The sequence below is a fragment of the Medicago truncatula genome, chromosome 1 (assembly GCF_003473485.1).
Source record: "Medicago truncatula cultivar Jemalong A17 chromosome 1, MtrunA17r5.0-ANR, whole genome shotgun sequence".
Lineage (NCBI taxonomy): Eukaryota > Viridiplantae > Streptophyta > Magnoliopsida > Fabales > Fabaceae > Medicago > Medicago truncatula.
This window is the reverse complement of record NC_053042.1, coordinates 40,687,666-40,705,508: the sequence shown is the minus strand read 5'-3', so window position 1 is coordinate 40,705,508 and position 17,843 is coordinate 40,687,666. Positions and strand designations below refer to the sequence as shown.

At 31.7% G+C, this 17,843-nt stretch overlaps 4 protein-coding genes across 5 annotated transcripts; 1 reads left to right on the top strand and 3 right to left on the bottom strand.

Annotated features, from left to right (window-relative positions):
• Window positions 1-1,865: 1,865 nt before the first annotated feature.
• On the bottom strand, window positions 1,866-3,419 carry LOC11412078 (uncharacterized GPI-anchored protein At3g06035). Of its 2 annotated transcripts, XM_039829394.1 has the most exons (3): window positions 3,074-3,419; window positions 2,571-2,709; window positions 1,866-2,460 (listed from the first exon to the last, which is right to left on the bottom strand). In XM_039829394.1, the coding sequence occupies exons 2-3, from the start codon at window positions 2,662-2,664 to the stop codon at window positions 1,898-1,900; spliced, it is 657 nt and encodes a 218-aa protein (XP_039685328.1). In that variant the 5' UTR covers window positions 2,665-2,709; window positions 3,074-3,419; the 3' UTR covers window positions 1,866-1,897. The 2 variants fall into 2 exon arrangements, with proteins under 2 accessions (XP_039685328.1, XP_003591101.1); XM_003591053.3 differs by lacking the exon at window positions 3,074-3,419 and having other exon boundaries at window positions 2,571-3,046.
• A 5,322-nt stretch (window positions 3,420-8,741) lies between these two features.
• LOC11406439 (uncharacterized GPI-anchored protein At3g06035) lies at window positions 8,742-10,691 on the bottom strand. Its single transcript, XM_039829400.1, has 3 exons — window positions 10,542-10,691; window positions 10,149-10,280; window positions 8,742-9,334 (listed from the first exon to the last, which is right to left on the bottom strand). The coding sequence occupies exons 2-3, from the start codon at window positions 10,249-10,251 to the stop codon at window positions 8,784-8,786; spliced, it is 654 nt and encodes a 217-aa protein (XP_039685334.1). The 5' UTR covers window positions 10,252-10,280; window positions 10,542-10,691; the 3' UTR covers window positions 8,742-8,783.
• Window positions 10,692-13,113: 2,422 nt separating this feature from the next.
• LOC11407486 (uncharacterized GPI-anchored protein At3g06035) lies at window positions 13,114-14,303 on the bottom strand. Its single transcript, XM_003591048.3, has 2 exons — window positions 14,006-14,303; window positions 13,114-13,872 (listed from the first exon to the last, which is right to left on the bottom strand). Exons 1-2 carry the CDS (start codon window positions 14,115-14,117, stop codon window positions 13,361-13,363), a joined length of 624 nt encoding a protein of 207 aa, XP_003591096.2. The 5' UTR covers window positions 14,118-14,303; the 3' UTR covers window positions 13,114-13,360.
• Window positions 14,304-15,881: 1,578 nt separating this feature from the next.
• Window positions 15,882-17,840, top strand: LOC11405925 (glucose and ribitol dehydrogenase). Its single transcript, XM_039829387.1, has 4 exons — window positions 15,882-16,179; window positions 16,633-17,009; window positions 17,152-17,510; window positions 17,600-17,840. Exons 1-4 carry the CDS (start codon window positions 16,057-16,059, stop codon window positions 17,620-17,622), a joined length of 882 nt encoding a protein of 293 aa, XP_039685321.1. The 5' UTR covers window positions 15,882-16,056; the 3' UTR covers window positions 17,623-17,840.
• The last annotated feature ends 3 nt before the right edge of the window (window positions 17,841-17,843 follow it).

Here is a 17,843-nt window from a genome sequence, read left to right as displayed (position 1 = left end):
TTGATTCGTCAGACGGTCCAGATTCATCCAGTCTGAGGCCAAATTTTCTTTTAAATTCAATATTGTTTTACTATTTTCACAGCTGTTTGTTTTTACTTTCTGCACCTCTTTTACTTAAATTTTTTTTCTCCAAAGTTTAAAAAAATATTGTGTTTTATTTTAATTGTTAATTACTGTTTTTTTTGTTTTATTTTATAATTGCATTATTATTTAGAATTTTCTCATGCATATTTTATTTTGTCATTTATTTTTATTGTCATTAATTTTTTAGTGTGTATTTAGGAATTGATGTAATTTAATTCGTGCACTTTATTTTTACTGTTTTAAGTTATAACCGCGATCGAGGATCGAAATGAATTAATGACACTTAGGTTAATGATTGGACTTCAAAATTTTTCTTAAACTTCTCGTTTTTTTATCACATTACGTCGTGCGTCTAGTTTTTTTTTTTTTTAACTTGCATTTAACTTAGAAAAATCATTTTCCCAAAAAAAGTCACATATATAAAACTTCAAAAATATTTTCTTAAGAAACCTTGGATTTTAACCCAAGTGTTTTTTTTTTCCTTTTATTTTCTTAATCAAATGCTTAATCAATTTAATCTCCATATTAGACTTGGATTTCTTATAATTAAAATTTGACCAACCTCATCTTATTTTCTCTCATGCCTTGAGGCCTCTTATCTCTTCTAAAAACTTTTTTTCAAAAATTTTAAAATCAATCCAACCCACCAAAAAGAACTTTTGAGTGGATCTACGACGGTTTTGATCCCTTCCGTTTAGGGTACGTAGGCAAAGAATTTATCATTCCAAATCAAATAAAAACAACAAAAAACATACTTCTTCTCCCTCCATTCTTTCACCTAGACTCTTAGGCAATAATTTTCATATAAATAAAATATTTTAGCACAAAATAAGTTAGGCAAAAGGTTTCTACGGAGTACCATAGTCATGTAGGGGGCGTCAAACCTTCCCTATTCAAAACCAACCCCCGAATCCAAAGTCTCTTAAGGGATTTTTACTCACTTTTTCCCTTCCCACGAATAAAAGTTGAGAGTTCAAAGATTGAAGATTTAAATCAATTAATGGTTTGATATTCGAAAATCAAGGAGCACTGAGAGGTTAGTCGTAGAGAATAAGAATTAAAAAGAAAGAAGACTCAAAAACTAGGAAAAATATTGCGACTTTTAATATGCAAAGGCAAAAAATGTTAATATTTATTATTCTTAACACTTCTTATCATTCTTTTAATTTTAGTGTCTTAATTAGATTATTCACTTGCTTTTCACTCCTGACTCGTTGGTTTAGTTGCTAAAATTATTGACGTAATTAATATTTTTTTGTATATTTTTTTTTTAACAAAATATTTTTTTGTACATGTAGTTGACTGTTTTCATTTAATAATGTCATTTATTAGTTATTACTTTGCAGTACCCATGTAATTTTGTCGGCAACTAACATTTTACAATTTTTTATGGAAGTATATATATATATATATATATATATAGGCAGTAAAACTATATTTTTTGATGCCCCTAGAATTATGGTGCCCGGAGTTGCCGCCCCTAGACTCGTGCTTAGGGCCACCCCTGAATAGGGAGTACAACTTCAAAAAATGAAACAATAATTCAGTAACAACTCGATTGATATGTATAGATGGGCAACAAACAACACACCCTATATGTGACTAAGATGTAAATTGTAAACTATACTTAAAATTTAATCCCATATTAATGCATAGAGCTTATAATTTATCTTCATCAAAATGTAACAATCAAATTTCAAGGTCACTTAGAAGTATACTATATATTTGCGATAGCAAATCCTGAATCAATAACTTGACAAAATAATAGAACGCATGAAGCGTACGAGAAATGGAGCAGAAAATAACATTCAGTTTAATTGAACAAAAAAACAAACAAACTCAAGAAAGCAGTCGTCATCAGTAGCCAATGACGTCCCTTTGAAGCACCATGAAGCAAATAAGTAGCAGAAGAAAAATCTCCAGAAGCTGTGTTGGTACCAATTATAAGAACCATCTTATCAAGATCATGACCAACCCCAGCTAATGTATACTTGGAATTATTCAAATATGGTGTAAAACGACTATTTTTAGTGTAATTAGAAAACAAATCATTTTCGTGCATTATTTCGGGCACACAAACTGGCATAACGACCCCATCTCTTGTGGTGTTGATGTTGATGTCACATTTCTTAACACTCCTTTGGAAGTTTGGAATTTCGGGGTTGATACCGGGTAAAGGATGAAAATCATGAAAGTATTCACAATGCTTATCTTCTAGATCATATGCAATTCTGTTGGCTAAACAAGATGCCTTGTAGTTTTTCTCAAGGATAGGGAGGTTGAGAGCTTTTCTGTAAGTGTTGATATCATGAAGTAGATCATCATCTGGATCATACCTCCTCCTATGTCTATGCGTCAATGGTATCAACAAGTAGCCTACAATGAAAATTAAATATATTGAGGTGTTTCATATAAGAAAAAGTAACACAAAAATAAGTTTGACCGTATAAACCAAATGCAACATGACATGAATAAGTTTGTATTACCTCGTCGGCGGCCATACCAGGCATAGGCCATTGGACTTGTAAGCAGGCTGTGGGAAACGACAAGTAGAAGAAGGTAGAGACCAAGACCATGCATGTTTGAAAGAGGACATGGTTAAATTAGTGAATAAAATGCAATTATCTGCAAAATAAGTAAATAAAAGAAGTTATTCATTGGTCAGTGTGTTAGCAAAGCAAGAGGAATATCGAATACATGGTGCTCATGTTATATTATCAAGTACTCTCTTAACAAGTTTAGCCTAAGGCCTCAAAATCAAAAGTCTTGGAGACACACACGACACTGCATGTATAAATTTTTTTAGATTAAAACTTTCATCACTTATTGCATAAAAATCATATTTTCCACATGAATACATTGAAGTTCAACTTTCGATATTTAGACATGAGAAAGTTCACATATCGCTCATATATGAACATCAAAACCAAGCTTTCCTTTAGAACAACAAAAACTCCTTTAATTCATCTAATTTAGAACCTTTTCTTACCTTAAGCGTTTTTTCTTCCTAGCACGGAAACTCTACGATCTCACGAAGTGCTTGCAAGAGAAAAAAGAGTTAGTGCTTTAGGCCACACGGTGAAAAATTGAAGGAAAAGAATGGACTCAAAAAATCTGATGAATATATGTGCGTGAGAGTAAGGGGAAAAGAGGGATGGTCTTATTTATATCTTAGGGAACAAAAAGTTAGTTGTAATATGATAAATAGTTGAGCCGACTAAGCGGAACAAAAAGTTTTAGGGCATAGGAATAGATAACATCATAGTAGTTTTTTTGACACAAATAACATCATAGTAGTTGATACTAATTTATAGGAACAGAAATTTTGATTTAAATCATAGGTTGATAGATATTTGTTACTTTTTTTTTTAGAGAGTATCAGCTATAAATGTAACAACAAAATATTGAAAATATATACTAGTTGAGATGATTCAGTAACAACAAATTTATTTTATATAGCTCTAGTAATTGATAAGATATGAAACAAAATTAAAGAGATTTTAAAAAAGATATGAAACAAAATTAAAGTGATTTTAAAAAAGATTTGAAACAAAATTAAAGAGATCGAGTGACCGAAAAATAGGCTTGATTTAAATCCATATATAAAAGATATATATATATACTGATATGAGTGAAAAATAGCAACAAACAACTACTTATATATATATATATATATATATATATATAGAGAGAGAGAGAGAGAGTTTGCGGGTAAAGGAACAAACAGCTTTGCCAAACCCTTTCTTCCAAAGTATCGTGTGAAGTCCACAAACAACTACTAATATGGAATTTGAAGAACTAGAAGTTCTACTGGAACCAAGGGTTGACCTATATGATCTTGCTGCAAATGAATTTGACTTCAGAGAAAATTTTGTGGATATGGGTTGGATGGAATACTTCTGTGCAGAAAAGAAACCTATCTACACCGAGCTTGTAAAAGAATTTTGGATGAGTGCAAGGGTTGATAATGGGAGCATCTGTGGTTATGTTCAAGGAAAGGTGGCTATAATCTCTTTGGAATTTTTGCCACAGGTTATTAAGTGTTATGCTGAAGGTGTAAAGTTTTCTGATGAATGGAATGAGGAAGAAATCAAAGAGGAACTTCAAGGAATAATTTTCGAGAAGCCAAACGGAAAGAGTTATTCGGACTTGAATCCGGAATACAAGGTTCTATATAAAATTATCTCCGGATGTATCTTACCTTTAAGAAATTCTTCCAAAATAGTAACTCGGAGCTACAAGTTTATCATGTGGCACTATGCCAAAAAGATAAGTATCAATCTTCCTGAGTTGATACTTAATTTTTTGAAGAGAGCTTATTGGTCCTCAAGGTCTGGAAAGGTTAAGACTATCCCCCTTGGAAGAGTGATTTCTGGTTGTCTTGAAACTTTTGGAATCATTGATAGTCTTCAAAGATCCAAAGACTTCAGTATCGTACAAGCTTTAAAACCCTCTTTTGGTCCACTTTTTAACCAAATAACTTTGGCAAGGTTGAAAGTTCGTTCACGTGATGTTGTGGAAATACTTAAAGAAGAAAATGAAGTAAAACGAAGAGAAGCTTCTGCCACACCAACAACGAAAAATAGAAAGGGGAATAAGAGTGTTGCATCTGATTCTACTCGGAAAGTGACCAGAAGAACAGCAATTGGTGAACTTCCACCTATTGGTACATCGCCTCTATTGTCTGTCATTTTTCCAGAAGACAGTGAGGAAGTCATATTGGAGTACCGTAAAATTATAGCTGAAGATTTTCTCAGAGCAAATCCAAATTACATATCTCCAACTGTTCGGTATGAAGATTACGATGAGGACAACAAAGATATAGTAAAGGAGTATATGAAGAAGATGGAAGAAGAAATAGCACAGGAAGCTAGTGCTATCACTGCTCCTGAGTCAAAGAAGAGATCAGCACCTTTAAGTAATCAAGTGCCTTCCAAGAAATCTAAGGTATTAGATGATGATGTAAATAGAAAAGAATTTCAATCTGTTGCATCTTCATTTGGTATTCCTAAGGAACCTATTCAGTTTGATCGTCCCGCAACTTCTAGATCTTCTGTTGTAGTCACAAGGGAAGAAACTCTCAAAAATTGTTCAACTGCAACAAGAGTTTATGGAAACATCAAATCGGAGACATGTGGATACAACTGATGTTATCAAGAACCTTACTAGTTTCATCCAGAAGATCTTAGACAAACCTTAGGATTATTTTTTAATTGTACGTAGTTATTAGGTTTTCTTTTGTGATGACATTTTTTAAGTATAATTATGATTCTCTTTTTGGTATCCATATCTCTTTATAATTCTGTCTTCACCATTTAAAAACTGTTTTTTCAAATGATTTTGACGATGATTTTTTCTTCTTAAACCTTTTTGAATGATAACTATAAGGAGAGAAACAGATAAATTAACAGGATGAAAATTGATGAAACAAATGTTGCCAATACTAGTACAATATAAGCAGACACATCTGCACATATTATCATCTAATTATAAGAGACATTTTTCTGCATTTGATATAATAAATGAATGTTTGTATGTCAATGAACCAAACCTGCCAAAAAAAATAAAAAATAACTTACCTCATCAAAATCAGCAAAAATGTGTGAAAATTCAGTCATGAGCCAAACCTGCCAAAAGAATAAAAGGTAGTTAAATAAACAATGCACCTCTGGATGACTCTGAAACAATAATGAAGTCACAACAAACAACCATAGAATTTTAGATGAAAATAAACATTGGGAAGTAAGTCATCCATGAATTGAAACATTATGTTCCAGAAAACATGCAAAATCAGAAGTGAAACGTATAGCAATTCAAATGGAGCACTAATTACCATTGCTGAAAGGCATTGCAAGCTTGAGGCCCTCAAACAGCCGTTTTCATGAGTTTCACCAGGCTCCTGTGATAGCATGCATACTTTCCTCACCAATTTCTCAATGTTATGAGTGTAAGTAGAATCTACCTGCACATTCATTGTGTTAGTAGCACGAACGTGGATGCAAAAATGATATCAGCTAATTCATTGCGGTAGTACACAGGGACTTGTTTCCAAGTATACATCGATCTAAATTAGATTCGTGCAGTAGCCAAATAAGCAAAGAGCAAAGAATTAGCTTATATCATTTTTGCATACTGCACAGGGACTTGTTTTCAAGTATACATCGATCTAATAGAATGACATTCGTGCAGTAGCCAAATAAGCAAAGAGCAATATATTTGTTTAATGTCTTATTCACCTGACAGTAGATGAACCTTGTTAGGGATTAGCAACCAAGCGCCTGAATAGCCTCATCCTTGGAATAGTCCAAGAGTTCCGAAGTTACATTAAGCACATCAACAGCGAAATATGTGCTGCAATATGCAGACGATAAATTAAAAACTTTTAAGAAGAGTCCAATATAACTTTATGTTGGAGATCAATATCATAAGTGAGCTGATGAAAAGAATTCATAGCATATAAAATAACATCAACAGAATATGGAAAGACAAAAGAATCAATCATGAGAAACTTACATCTGCGCCTTACAAATGGATAGCAACTTATTGAAAGATTCTGCTATGATCTTGACTAGTTTGATGTGCTCAGATCTCAGTTCTTTATAGCATCTTTCTTCAAGATATTTTGCTATCTGGCAGAAATAGTGCACTTCAGAATTGGACTGACCTAATTCAAGCACATCCTATTTTCCTCCTCTTCTTTGAATAAAATTAAATAAATTTCCCATACAGGACTGAAATAAATGAATAAATACCTTTGGAATGCGTAATGGATTTTTGGCTGCATATTCACATAATTTGACAATTTTCCTTTCGTTTGGAAGCTCATCTTGAGAAGTATTGTATAACATGAATACCAGGGTTCAACGGCATTAACAAATCAATGGTAAAGCGAAAAGATATGGCCATATATAATTTCGTAAAATGATTCACCAACAAGCATGCTCAATTGATTAGAATGACAATACAGGTTAGGTTACTTTACAACATGTGACAATTGAAAATAATTTGTAATAATTGGCAAGAGGCGTGACTGCTTTTATTAAATTAGTAAAGGTAGGGGGATACAAAATAGTAATAAAGCTATATCAGTGAAGAACAAGCTTCAATTTTTCTTTGAGGATAGAAAAACAATTTTCACCTTGCAATTAGAATAAGACAGCATTATGAATACTACATTGCCTACTAACATTTTGTTTTTCTATTGGATCATAATGGTTTTGAAAAAGAGCATCAGCACAAACATTTCAAATCGAATGCATGTCCAATGTGCGACACACGTGGTTACATTCAATTACTCCTATTTTCAAATTTAAATCATTCGCTAAAACTCATTAAAAAAAGGTATGATAACACATGAACCGGGGATTTTGGAAAAATATCAGCAAGAAGTTTTCTGTAACATTTGACTGGCTGTCTTGATCTTGACCTCAAAGCAGGACAAGTAAACACACATGCTCTCACAAGCTGGGAAGATATTCCTTGAGACTTATGTATTGGGTTCACTGTGGTTCTCATTCTCTTTTTCACTATTTTGTATATGTATATGTATTGTGTTCTTTGTTTTTTATCGGTTCTTCCGATTGAAGCTTGGTACTTATTTCGGTTTGTTCACTTTCTGCAAGTGATCAACTTATCAGTGCTTTTTTGGGTTTAGTTATTCAGTTTTACGGCTCTGCATCTAGAATGGATTGTGAATGTAACTTCGTTGTTTTTATTGGATTGTCGTTATTTTTGGATCAACAATTAAAGGAAACGTGTTTCTGTAAACGACACAATTTTGATCTGGAATTGAAAGTTATATTGGTTGTCAATCTTTGTAGATTTCTCTTTAATTATGTGATTTGTATCCTTCAAAAGTTGGTGAGGAGCAAATATAAATAGAAATGTTCATACCATCAAATCAGTAAAATCAGAAGTTTTCACAATATAGTTTTTTGTAAAGATCAATTGCACCAACTATTATCAATTCGAAATACTGAATTTCTTTATGTGAACATGATGTCTGCTACTTAGTAAAGTTTTGTTTTTCCATAATTACAATAATTTGGGTTTCTTTGAGGAAGAAGGCAAAAATTGATGTAATACGATTTTATTTTATTTTATTTTGAGATCATTTAAGTTCATTTGTACCTTAAGCATTCTCATATTTTTCCAAGTAAATCATAATATAGCTAAATATCCACATTCCTTTAGAAAGGATGAATGAGCAAGTGTTTTAAATTTGGAATAACTAACTGTATTAAACAAAAGGAAAAATAATTATACTTTTGGAACTCAGTTACCACGGATGTATCTATCTAAGTTGTTAAAAGTGACTGTGGGATTATGTGGCAACAGGATTTGTGAACTCTCAACTTCAACTCTGGGATGCTAAGACTTCCAAGCCAGGTAGAAATCTTGAAGGTCATAGTCAAAAGATAGCAACTCTGGCTTGGAATAGACAGACACTCAGGTTTGTGGTTTACAATGGAATAGATGCCATAAAGAGATATTAAGTGGTCATGACTTTAGTACAAATCCAAAACATTACCAACTGTGTTTGTGGCAATATCCATCATCTATGACCAAACTCTTGGAGGTTTGAACTTGAATTTTCAAAGCATGTAGTAATGTGAGTCAATAGCATATAACATAAGTGAATAAAAAGGAAAAGAAAATTCCATCAAATGAAGCAGCATACGAGAAACATAACAATTAGTTTAGTTGAATAGAAAAACAAACACACTCCAGAATGTAGCCATCATCAGTAGCCAACCATCAAGCAAATAACTAGCAGAAGAAATATCTACGAAAGTTGTGTTGTTATCTAAAAAAGTTGTGTTGGTACTAACTATAAGAACATTCCAATCACCACCAAAACCAACCCCTGCTGTTGTATACTTGGAATTATTCAAATACTCTGTAAAGTGACTATCTCTAGTGTAATTAGAAAACAAATCATCTTCGTCCAATCCAGGCACACAAACTCGCATAAGGACCCAATCTTTTGTGGTGTTGATGGTGATGTTACATTTCCAAACACTCTTTTGGAAGTTTGGAATGCTAGGGTTTCTGCTGGGTAAAGGATGAAAATCATGAAAGTCTTCACAATGTTTATCTTTTAAATCATATGCAAATTTGATGGCTAAACAAGATGCGTCGTAGTTTTCCTCGAGGATAGGGAGGTTCTGAACTTTTCTGTAAATGTTGATGTCATGAAGTAAATCATTCTCCTTATCCCCCCATCTCCACCAAGGTATCCACCAGAAGCCTAAAATTAAATTCAGGCATTTCATATAAGAAAAGTAACACAAAAATAATATTTTCTAAAAACAAACTATTTTTTTTTTGTTGTAAAGAAATAGAAAATATATTAAAAATATAAAAATACTACTCTAAAAAATCAATTAGCAAAACAACAAACATATTTCTGTCTCATTGTATACATATTTTATGTATACGGTTCGTTTCAATTTGATTCTGTTTTTTCATCTTCATAATATCTATATTATATATACACACTAATTCTAAATTTCAATTTTGAGAAATAAATTGACAAAGTATTCAATAGATAGTTTATATCTTTGGTATCTTAAAATGTGTTTTAAAGGCACCAATCCTAAAGAAAAAAACTAATTCATTGTTGTTTTGTCCAAAGGAAATTGAAAAGAACCATAGGCTTCACAATATTTGGTAATTACACTTGAATACCAATAACTTAGCTGTTAACAAAATAAATATTTGGCTCGAGTTACAATGAAAGTTTGGGATTAGAATTTACGTCCAGAAAGTCATTAGCTGGTTGCATAGAAGATGTTATTATACTTTTATTTTTGAGCAAGATGTTATTATACTAATTATGAACTCTAGAATTTGAAAGAAATCATTGGAGCCTAATCGGAAGGGAGAATAAATTATAACTTCTAAAATCAAATAATCTAAAAATCAACTTTCCATCAATGCTAAGTACATTAGACTAAGTTATCTTTAAAATAAATTCAATAAGTTTGACAGTACTATAAACCAGATGCACGCAACATGATAGCAAATCAAATGCAACATGACACAAATAAATTTGTATTTACCTCGACGGCCAAACCAGGCATAGGCAACTGGACTTGTAAGCAGGCTGTGGGAAAAGACAAGTAGAAGAAGGTAGAGACCAAGACCATGTTTGAAGGATGACATGGTTGAATTAGTGAATAGAATGCAATTATCTGCAACAAAAAAATAAGTTATTCAATAGAGTCTAAAAAGAAACAAGGAATTAAGTTACTCAATTATCTATTTACACATTGATCATGAAGAGTTAGCAATAAGAGTGCACTGCATGTGCCCTGACAGTGTAACGCATGCTTTAGATCTCACATTCTCCCTCTAGATCTCACATTTCAACAAAAATTTCAACGTAGATGCAATGCAGTATTAGTTTGTTAAACTTTTTGTTGTAAAAGAAAAATGCAGAAACTATGTTATACCAGGGAGTTATTGAGAACATAGAAACGGGAAGGGTTGAAAAACAATGGAAGTGGAGAAGGTTGGAGAAGAGGGATGCTTTGTGGGTAACAGAAGAACGCTGAAAAAACAACTGTAAGGGGAGAGAGGAAATTTAGCAAAAACCATGCTGAATGTGGCTATAATACAATTTAATTGGATCACTGTGTAAAAAAAGACTAAATTGCATATTTGGGTCTGTTTGGGAAACCCAAAAAAAGAGCTTTTAGCTTTTAGCTTATAGCTTATAAGCTCGTTTGACAAAAAAAGTTCTGTTTGGTAACACTTTTTCTCCATGAGCTTATAGCTTATTTCACGAGCTTATAAGCTATTTTTCAGAAGCTATTCCAAGTAGCGTTTGAGCTTATAGCTTATAGCTTCTCACTTTTTCTTCCAATTTTACCCTTATTATTTCATTTAAATTGTATTTTTATCTATTACAATTTTTATAATAAGCTACGTAATAAAGACTATTATCCCTTTATTCTAATTTTTGTATATATATCAGCTGACTTTTTTTTTTTTTTTTGAAAAAATATATACCTTCGTTTTTTTTTTTACGAAACAAAATACTATTATTCTATTAGTGTTACTTTATTTTTTATTTTTTTGAGGTAAGTGTTATTTTCTTTATTCTCTTTATTAGTATTACTCTATTAGTGCTACCTTTTTTTTTTTGTTTTTGAGGTAAATGTTATTTTCTTTATAAAGTAGAAACACTTAAATGATAATAAATATAATATAAAATTTTAGTGAATAAAATTTAATTTAATTTATAATACATAGGATATATTAAATTAATAAATTTAAAGTATTTTTTAAAGAAAAATTAGTTTACAAAATTACAAATACTTAAATTAATGATATAATTTTTATTATGAATTAAGAATACCCTTTATGTCATTTTTTGAACCGCTATTTTTACCAAACACTTCAGTTAGCTTATCAGCTAAAAGCTATCAGCTAAAAGCTATCAGCTAAAAGCTACCAGCTAGCTTATCAGCTATCCGCTATTTTTACCAAACAGAGCCTTGATCCTCTAAATAATATTTTAGTTTTGTTTTGGTCCCCTGGTTAATAAAATGTCTGTTTTGATCCTTAAATATGTCTCTATCAGTTAATTTGGACATATTTTGTTAATTTTAATTAAAAATGTCTAACATAGACCAATATTGTAAATGATCCACCGTATACCTTATTAATTTAAGCAAAACTCGACCCAACCCGTCTTATTCCCATCATGTTGAGGATCAAGGCTTTCTGAATATTTGCTTTCCTCTTTTAAAATTTTATCAAACAAGGAACAAAATGCAACTAAACGTTTAATAGCTTCAGCTTAATTGCCAAACATTAGAAAGAAATTAAAAGATAATTTTTATTCTCCTCAAATTAGTCTGTTTTTGGATCGGATACCATGTTTAAAAATGAAAATTATATTGAAAATACAACTTTAAACTTTTAAGATACCGAATGCGCGATTTTAAAAATAAAAAAAAACTTCTATATTAGTTTTTAAATTTGTGCTAAAAAAAAAACTTTTAAGATATTGATTGATTTTATTAATTCCTCTATCTTTATTAAAAGTGAAAAAAAAATAAAACCCTTCACCTATTTCATTTGACATTTGCTATATAAATGACAATTAGTATGAGAGAAGTAACTAGGGACAAGAAACTGAAACAATAACAATTCGATTTGTGTACAGATGGGATTTATATTAGTGAAGTTTGACTGTAGTCAACAAATTTAGACAGATAATTCTTAGTTAATCTCAAATTTGAGTATAGAAATTGGACTGTTCAATCAAGATCAAACCGTCCTGATGTGTTTTATTGAAGTGATCATAATCCCCTAATCACAATCCTTAAAAATAGGCAACACAAATGTATTCCACTAAGACTTTTTGACAAGATGTATTTCACTTAGATGTAAATTAAAAAATTCACAGATAATGAGGGCTGTGCTCGCAAAGGTGGTGGAGAAAATTCAGGGTGTAGTGGCCTTTTTCGCAGATCAGATGGAAGATGGTTAAAAGGCTACATTGGAAAGGTTGGAGTGTGTGATGCGCTTCATGCTGAATTGTGGGGCATGTACTTTGGTTTGGATATGACTTGGCGAGAACATCTTAATGTGGAAATCGACTCTAAAACTCTTATTGATATGGTTACTGGTAGCTGTAACTTTAGTGGAGTCATTCCCACGTTGGTGCGGCGTATTCGCAACTTTTTGGCTTTAGATTGGCATATCCAGTTTCGTCATACTTGGAGGGAGGATAATCATTGTACAGATTGGCTGGCGACCTTTAACCTTTCTTTAGACTCTTTTGTTGTTTCTTTACTAGATTGGAGTTTCCACCTAGTAAGCTTCATAGGTTTCTTTTTTATGATCTTTTGAGACTTATTTTTCTAGACATGTTCAATTAATTGTTTAGTTCTCTGTTGGGCCTTTGACCCTCTTTTGTAAAAAAAAAAAAAAAAAAAATCACAGATATACTTACATCATCAACCATGCGGTTACAATTTATAATTTTCTAATATCAGCAAACAAATCCCAATATCAATACGACCCCTTACAAGTACATTGATATTTGCGATAGCATATCATGAATCAACACATTTACAAAATGATTGAAATTGACAAATCCTTGCTCATAAAAAATAATAAAGAACACTCCAAATCCAATATACAAAGAAATACAAAATAGAAAAATCTTGATCCAATAACAAAGAAATATATGTGAATAAAAAGAGAAAATTCCATCAAATGTAGCACACAAGAAACAAAACAAAAAAGAAAAATCAATTTAGTTGAACATAAAAACAAACACACTCAAGAATGTAGTCATCAACAACCATTGACCCTTCCAAGCTCCAACAAGCAAAGAATTAGCAGAAGAAAAATCTCCAGAAGTTGTGTTAGTGCTAATAATAAGAACCATCCAATCATCTTCAGAACCAACCCCTGCTATAATATACTTTGAATTATTTAAATACTTTGTAAAGTGACTATTTTTAGTATAATTAGAAAACAAATCATCTTGGTCCAATTTAGGCACACACATTGGCATAATGACCCCATCTTTTGTGGTATTGATGTTGATCTTACACTTCTCAACACTCTTTTCGAAGTTAGGAATTTTGGGATTTTTACCGGGTATATTTGGGTAGTAGTTATGAAATTCTTCGCAGTGTTTATGTTCAAGATCATTTGCAATTTTGTTGGCTAAACAAGATGGCTTGTCAGTTTTCTCTAGGATAGGAAGGTTTAGAACTTTTCTGTATGTGTTGATGTCATGAAGTAGATCCTTCTCCTTCTCTGCATGGAAAATAGACAGAAAAAAACACACATATTAGACTTTATATTTTTTTGGAGCTTAAATTGCTATTTCGTAAATTTAAAGGACTAAACTAGTAATTAATTAAACAAGCATGACACTGTAGTGTATTACCTCCGCAGGCACAAGTCACTGGACTTGTAAGGAGGATGTGGGAAAAGACAAGTAGAAGAAGGTAGAGACCAAGACCATGTTTGAAAGAGGACATGGTAGTAGAATGCAACATGGAGTTAAATTGATAGAACTTGTTGGATTGGAGTGGAAAATACCCTCTAAATAAAGGCCTATATATGCAACTACAATATAATCATATATATGAATGTGGAAGACAATCATCACACATTATATATAAACCCATGGTGGAAAAAACGTTGGTCTGGAGAATGGAAAAAGAATAAAATGAGGACTCAGCAAAATATATTTTAGTGAAGTTATAAATTATTCATACGGAGAGGTATTGAGAAATATAGTAATTAAGTAAAGGTGTGGTGGGACTCTTCACTTTATGGCTACTTTGCTTGTAACTAGAGCCTAGAGGGGCTTTAATGCTGCTATTATTCTTCTTGCTCCTAGGAAATCTGGTGCCGACAAGATAAGGATCATGCATTTTAAAATTATTTCATTTACTAAACATATAATGAAGTATAATGAAATTCCAATGATTAATAATGAAGTCAATTTTTGAAGTAAAAATCCACATTCCTCTTTCTTGTGGCAGACTCTAACGTATAACATGTACTCCCTCCGGTCTCAAATGTAGAACAAAAAAAAAAAAAACACCAATTAAGAAAATGAATTGATTACATTGAAGTCATGTTAAAAAATATACAACTTTCCAATTTTACCCTTGTCATGTTTTAGTAATAATTAATGATGGAGTGGGTTTAAGTAATAATTACTGTGCACGTGTATGAAAAGAAAGTGACTTTTGAACTCATGAAGATAGGGTAACGTGAAACAGTATGGGAGCATGCAGCTTTGAATTATGAGAATGTGATTTTTAACAAGGGTAAAATTGGAATAGTAGCATTTATTAGGTTGCTTTTACTATACTTTTTCTTACATTTGAGACCATAATTTTTTTTGTTTTTTTTCCTACATTTGAGACCGAAGGGAGTAAAAAATTAGAGAAGTCTTCAGTATTAAAACAATTAAAACACAGATGTCCAAGGAAATAAAACATAAAACATACTTGAAACTACTACATTTAAAACATAAGACAGCATAAAATATCAAGACCAAAGAAATACATTAAAAATAGTCATCTTTATTTAATACACTTCTACATTTAAAAAATTTCATGAATACCTAAATTAATTACTCTTTATTCCACCAACTTACTTACTTTTAATATTCTCTTATAATAAATAAGGGTACAAATGAAATTTAGCTTCAAACATACTTGAAATTTAATCAATTTTCTTATAAAAAGAACAAAAATAATATTTCACTTTTGTTTCGAATAAAAGAGATCAGAAGGTATTTAAGCTAAATCTTATGAAAACTAACTTAATATACGTATATATAATATACCCACCTCTATCTTTTAAAATTGACAATTTAATACATTTATTAAATATGTTCATTCAAAATAGTTCATGTTCATCTTCTAACTCATGTCATCAGATGCTATATGACATTAAAATATGTGACAGTCTAATTTACAAATATATCACATGGGTTCTCTTCTAACTTATATCATTAGAGACTGTGACATGACAAACACATTACATTGTAAGTTTGTCAGGTGTATCAACTTACTAAGGACTAATTAGCTTATTCCTAAAACAAAGGGGGACTAATTAGCCTATAATATTTTGAAAATGTTATGGATAAATTAGTTTCTACACACATGTATATATAGTCCACTACATTCGAACCACACGACACGTCAACACCTCTTTGCCAATGTCTAACACGTGGCATATTCATATCCTTATAAGAACTTCTTTGATAATTAAGTGCCATGCTACACGTGCAATATGTTCAAGTGTCTCACTACGCACTATACGTTTAACCGCACACTTTGTTCATCATCAAGATCACTAATAACCATATCCACTTTGTGTAATTTTCCTTCCAAAAACAAGACTCAATTTCTTCCAATTATTCCATCAACTCAGAAAATTCCTTACATATCTTTTCCCAAAATCTTGTTTGTAAGAATGGCTTCCGGTGAACAGAAATTCCCCCCACAAAAACAAGACACACAACCTGGGAAGGAACATGTTATGGATCCACTACCTCAATTCACTTGCCCTGACTACAAGCCATCAAACAAACTTCAAGTATATATTCACCATTTTGAATCACCTTATTTACAAAATGTGAAAATTATTCTTAATTTGAAAGATTTCTTTTTCCATTTGAGGATTTTGTATTTGTTGCTTATAATTTTGAGTATCAAAATAATCATTTATTTGATTTACTATTATATGACCAGGTTCATAGACCTATTTTAATAGTAACTTTGAGGATCATCATTGGGTTGATTAATTTTATTTTATTTTTATAATATTTGGATTGGTAATTATTTGAGTTAAAATAAAATTATTTGAGAATGTTTATATAAACAACTTATGATATGTCCTGGACATCTTCTAATAAAAAAAATCCATAATTAATTAGAAAATTAAAAAATATCAAATTATTTTACAAAAAATAGTTTATACATAAATACATGTACATAAACACTTAATTAATTTGTTTATACATGTTATTTTTCTTGTGTTAAATTTCAGGGTAAGGTAGCTGTAATAACAGGAGGTGACTCTGGAATTGGACGAGCCGTATGCAATTTATTTTCCTTAGAAGGTGCTACGGTTGCATTCACATATGTAAAGGGTGATGAAGACAAGGACGCAAAGGACACACTAGAAATGTTAAGGAATGCAAAAAGTGCTGATGCTAAGGATCCAATGGCTGTAGCAGCTGACTTAGGGTTTGATGAGAATTGCAAGAAAGTGGTTGATGAGATTGTTAATGCTTATGGCCACATTGATATTCTTGTTAACAATGCTGCTGAGCAATATGAGTGCTCATCAGTTGAGGAGATTGATGAGTCAAGGCTAGAGAGGGTGTTCCGAACAAATATCTTCTCATATTTCTTCATGACCAGGTCTGTAACACCGACACTTCTGATAAAAGTTATGTTACGTGTCCAGCACATGTGGTTATATTTGATTAATTCATAGTATCTACGACGTTGCTTATTCATCGGTAAACATCAAGTATATATCAATTGTAGCAAATATATGCAGGCATGCACTGAAGCACATGAAAGAAGGGAGCAGTATTATTAACACAACGTCAGTGAATGCATACAAGGGCAATGCAAAACTACTAGACTATACATCTACTAAGGGTGCAATTGTGGCATTTACAAGGGGACTATCACTTCAGCTGGTGAGCAAGGGTATAAGGGTCAATGGAGTGGCACCTGGACCCATATGGACACCATTGATACCAGCATCTTTCAAGGAGGAAGAAACTGCTCAATTTGGTGGTCAAGTGCCTATGAAAAGAGCTGGTCAGCCTATTGAGGTTGCTCCATCCTATGTCTTTCTTGCCTCCAACCAATGTTCCTCTTATTTTACTGGACAAGTCCTTCACCCCAATGGTAATTAACATACTTAAATTCTTGTTTCTAATGTTTCTATATTAATTAATTGGAGAAGTTTACTGATTATGATTAACATGTTTTTTCAGGTGGAACTGTGGTGAATGGTTGAAGATTCAGTGATATTATTATATGAATGGAGAAACAGCAGTAGAATAGTAGTGTAGTATGGTACAAAATGTGTAACTCTCTTAACCCCTCTGAGCTGCTAGAGATGGGGTTTGGGAGGAGTATGTTTTTAATGTAGAAACCTATAATATGTATTTTTGGTGAAATGTATGTAAAAGTATATGCAGATCATTATGTATTAAGATCAAAATACTTCTTGAATTG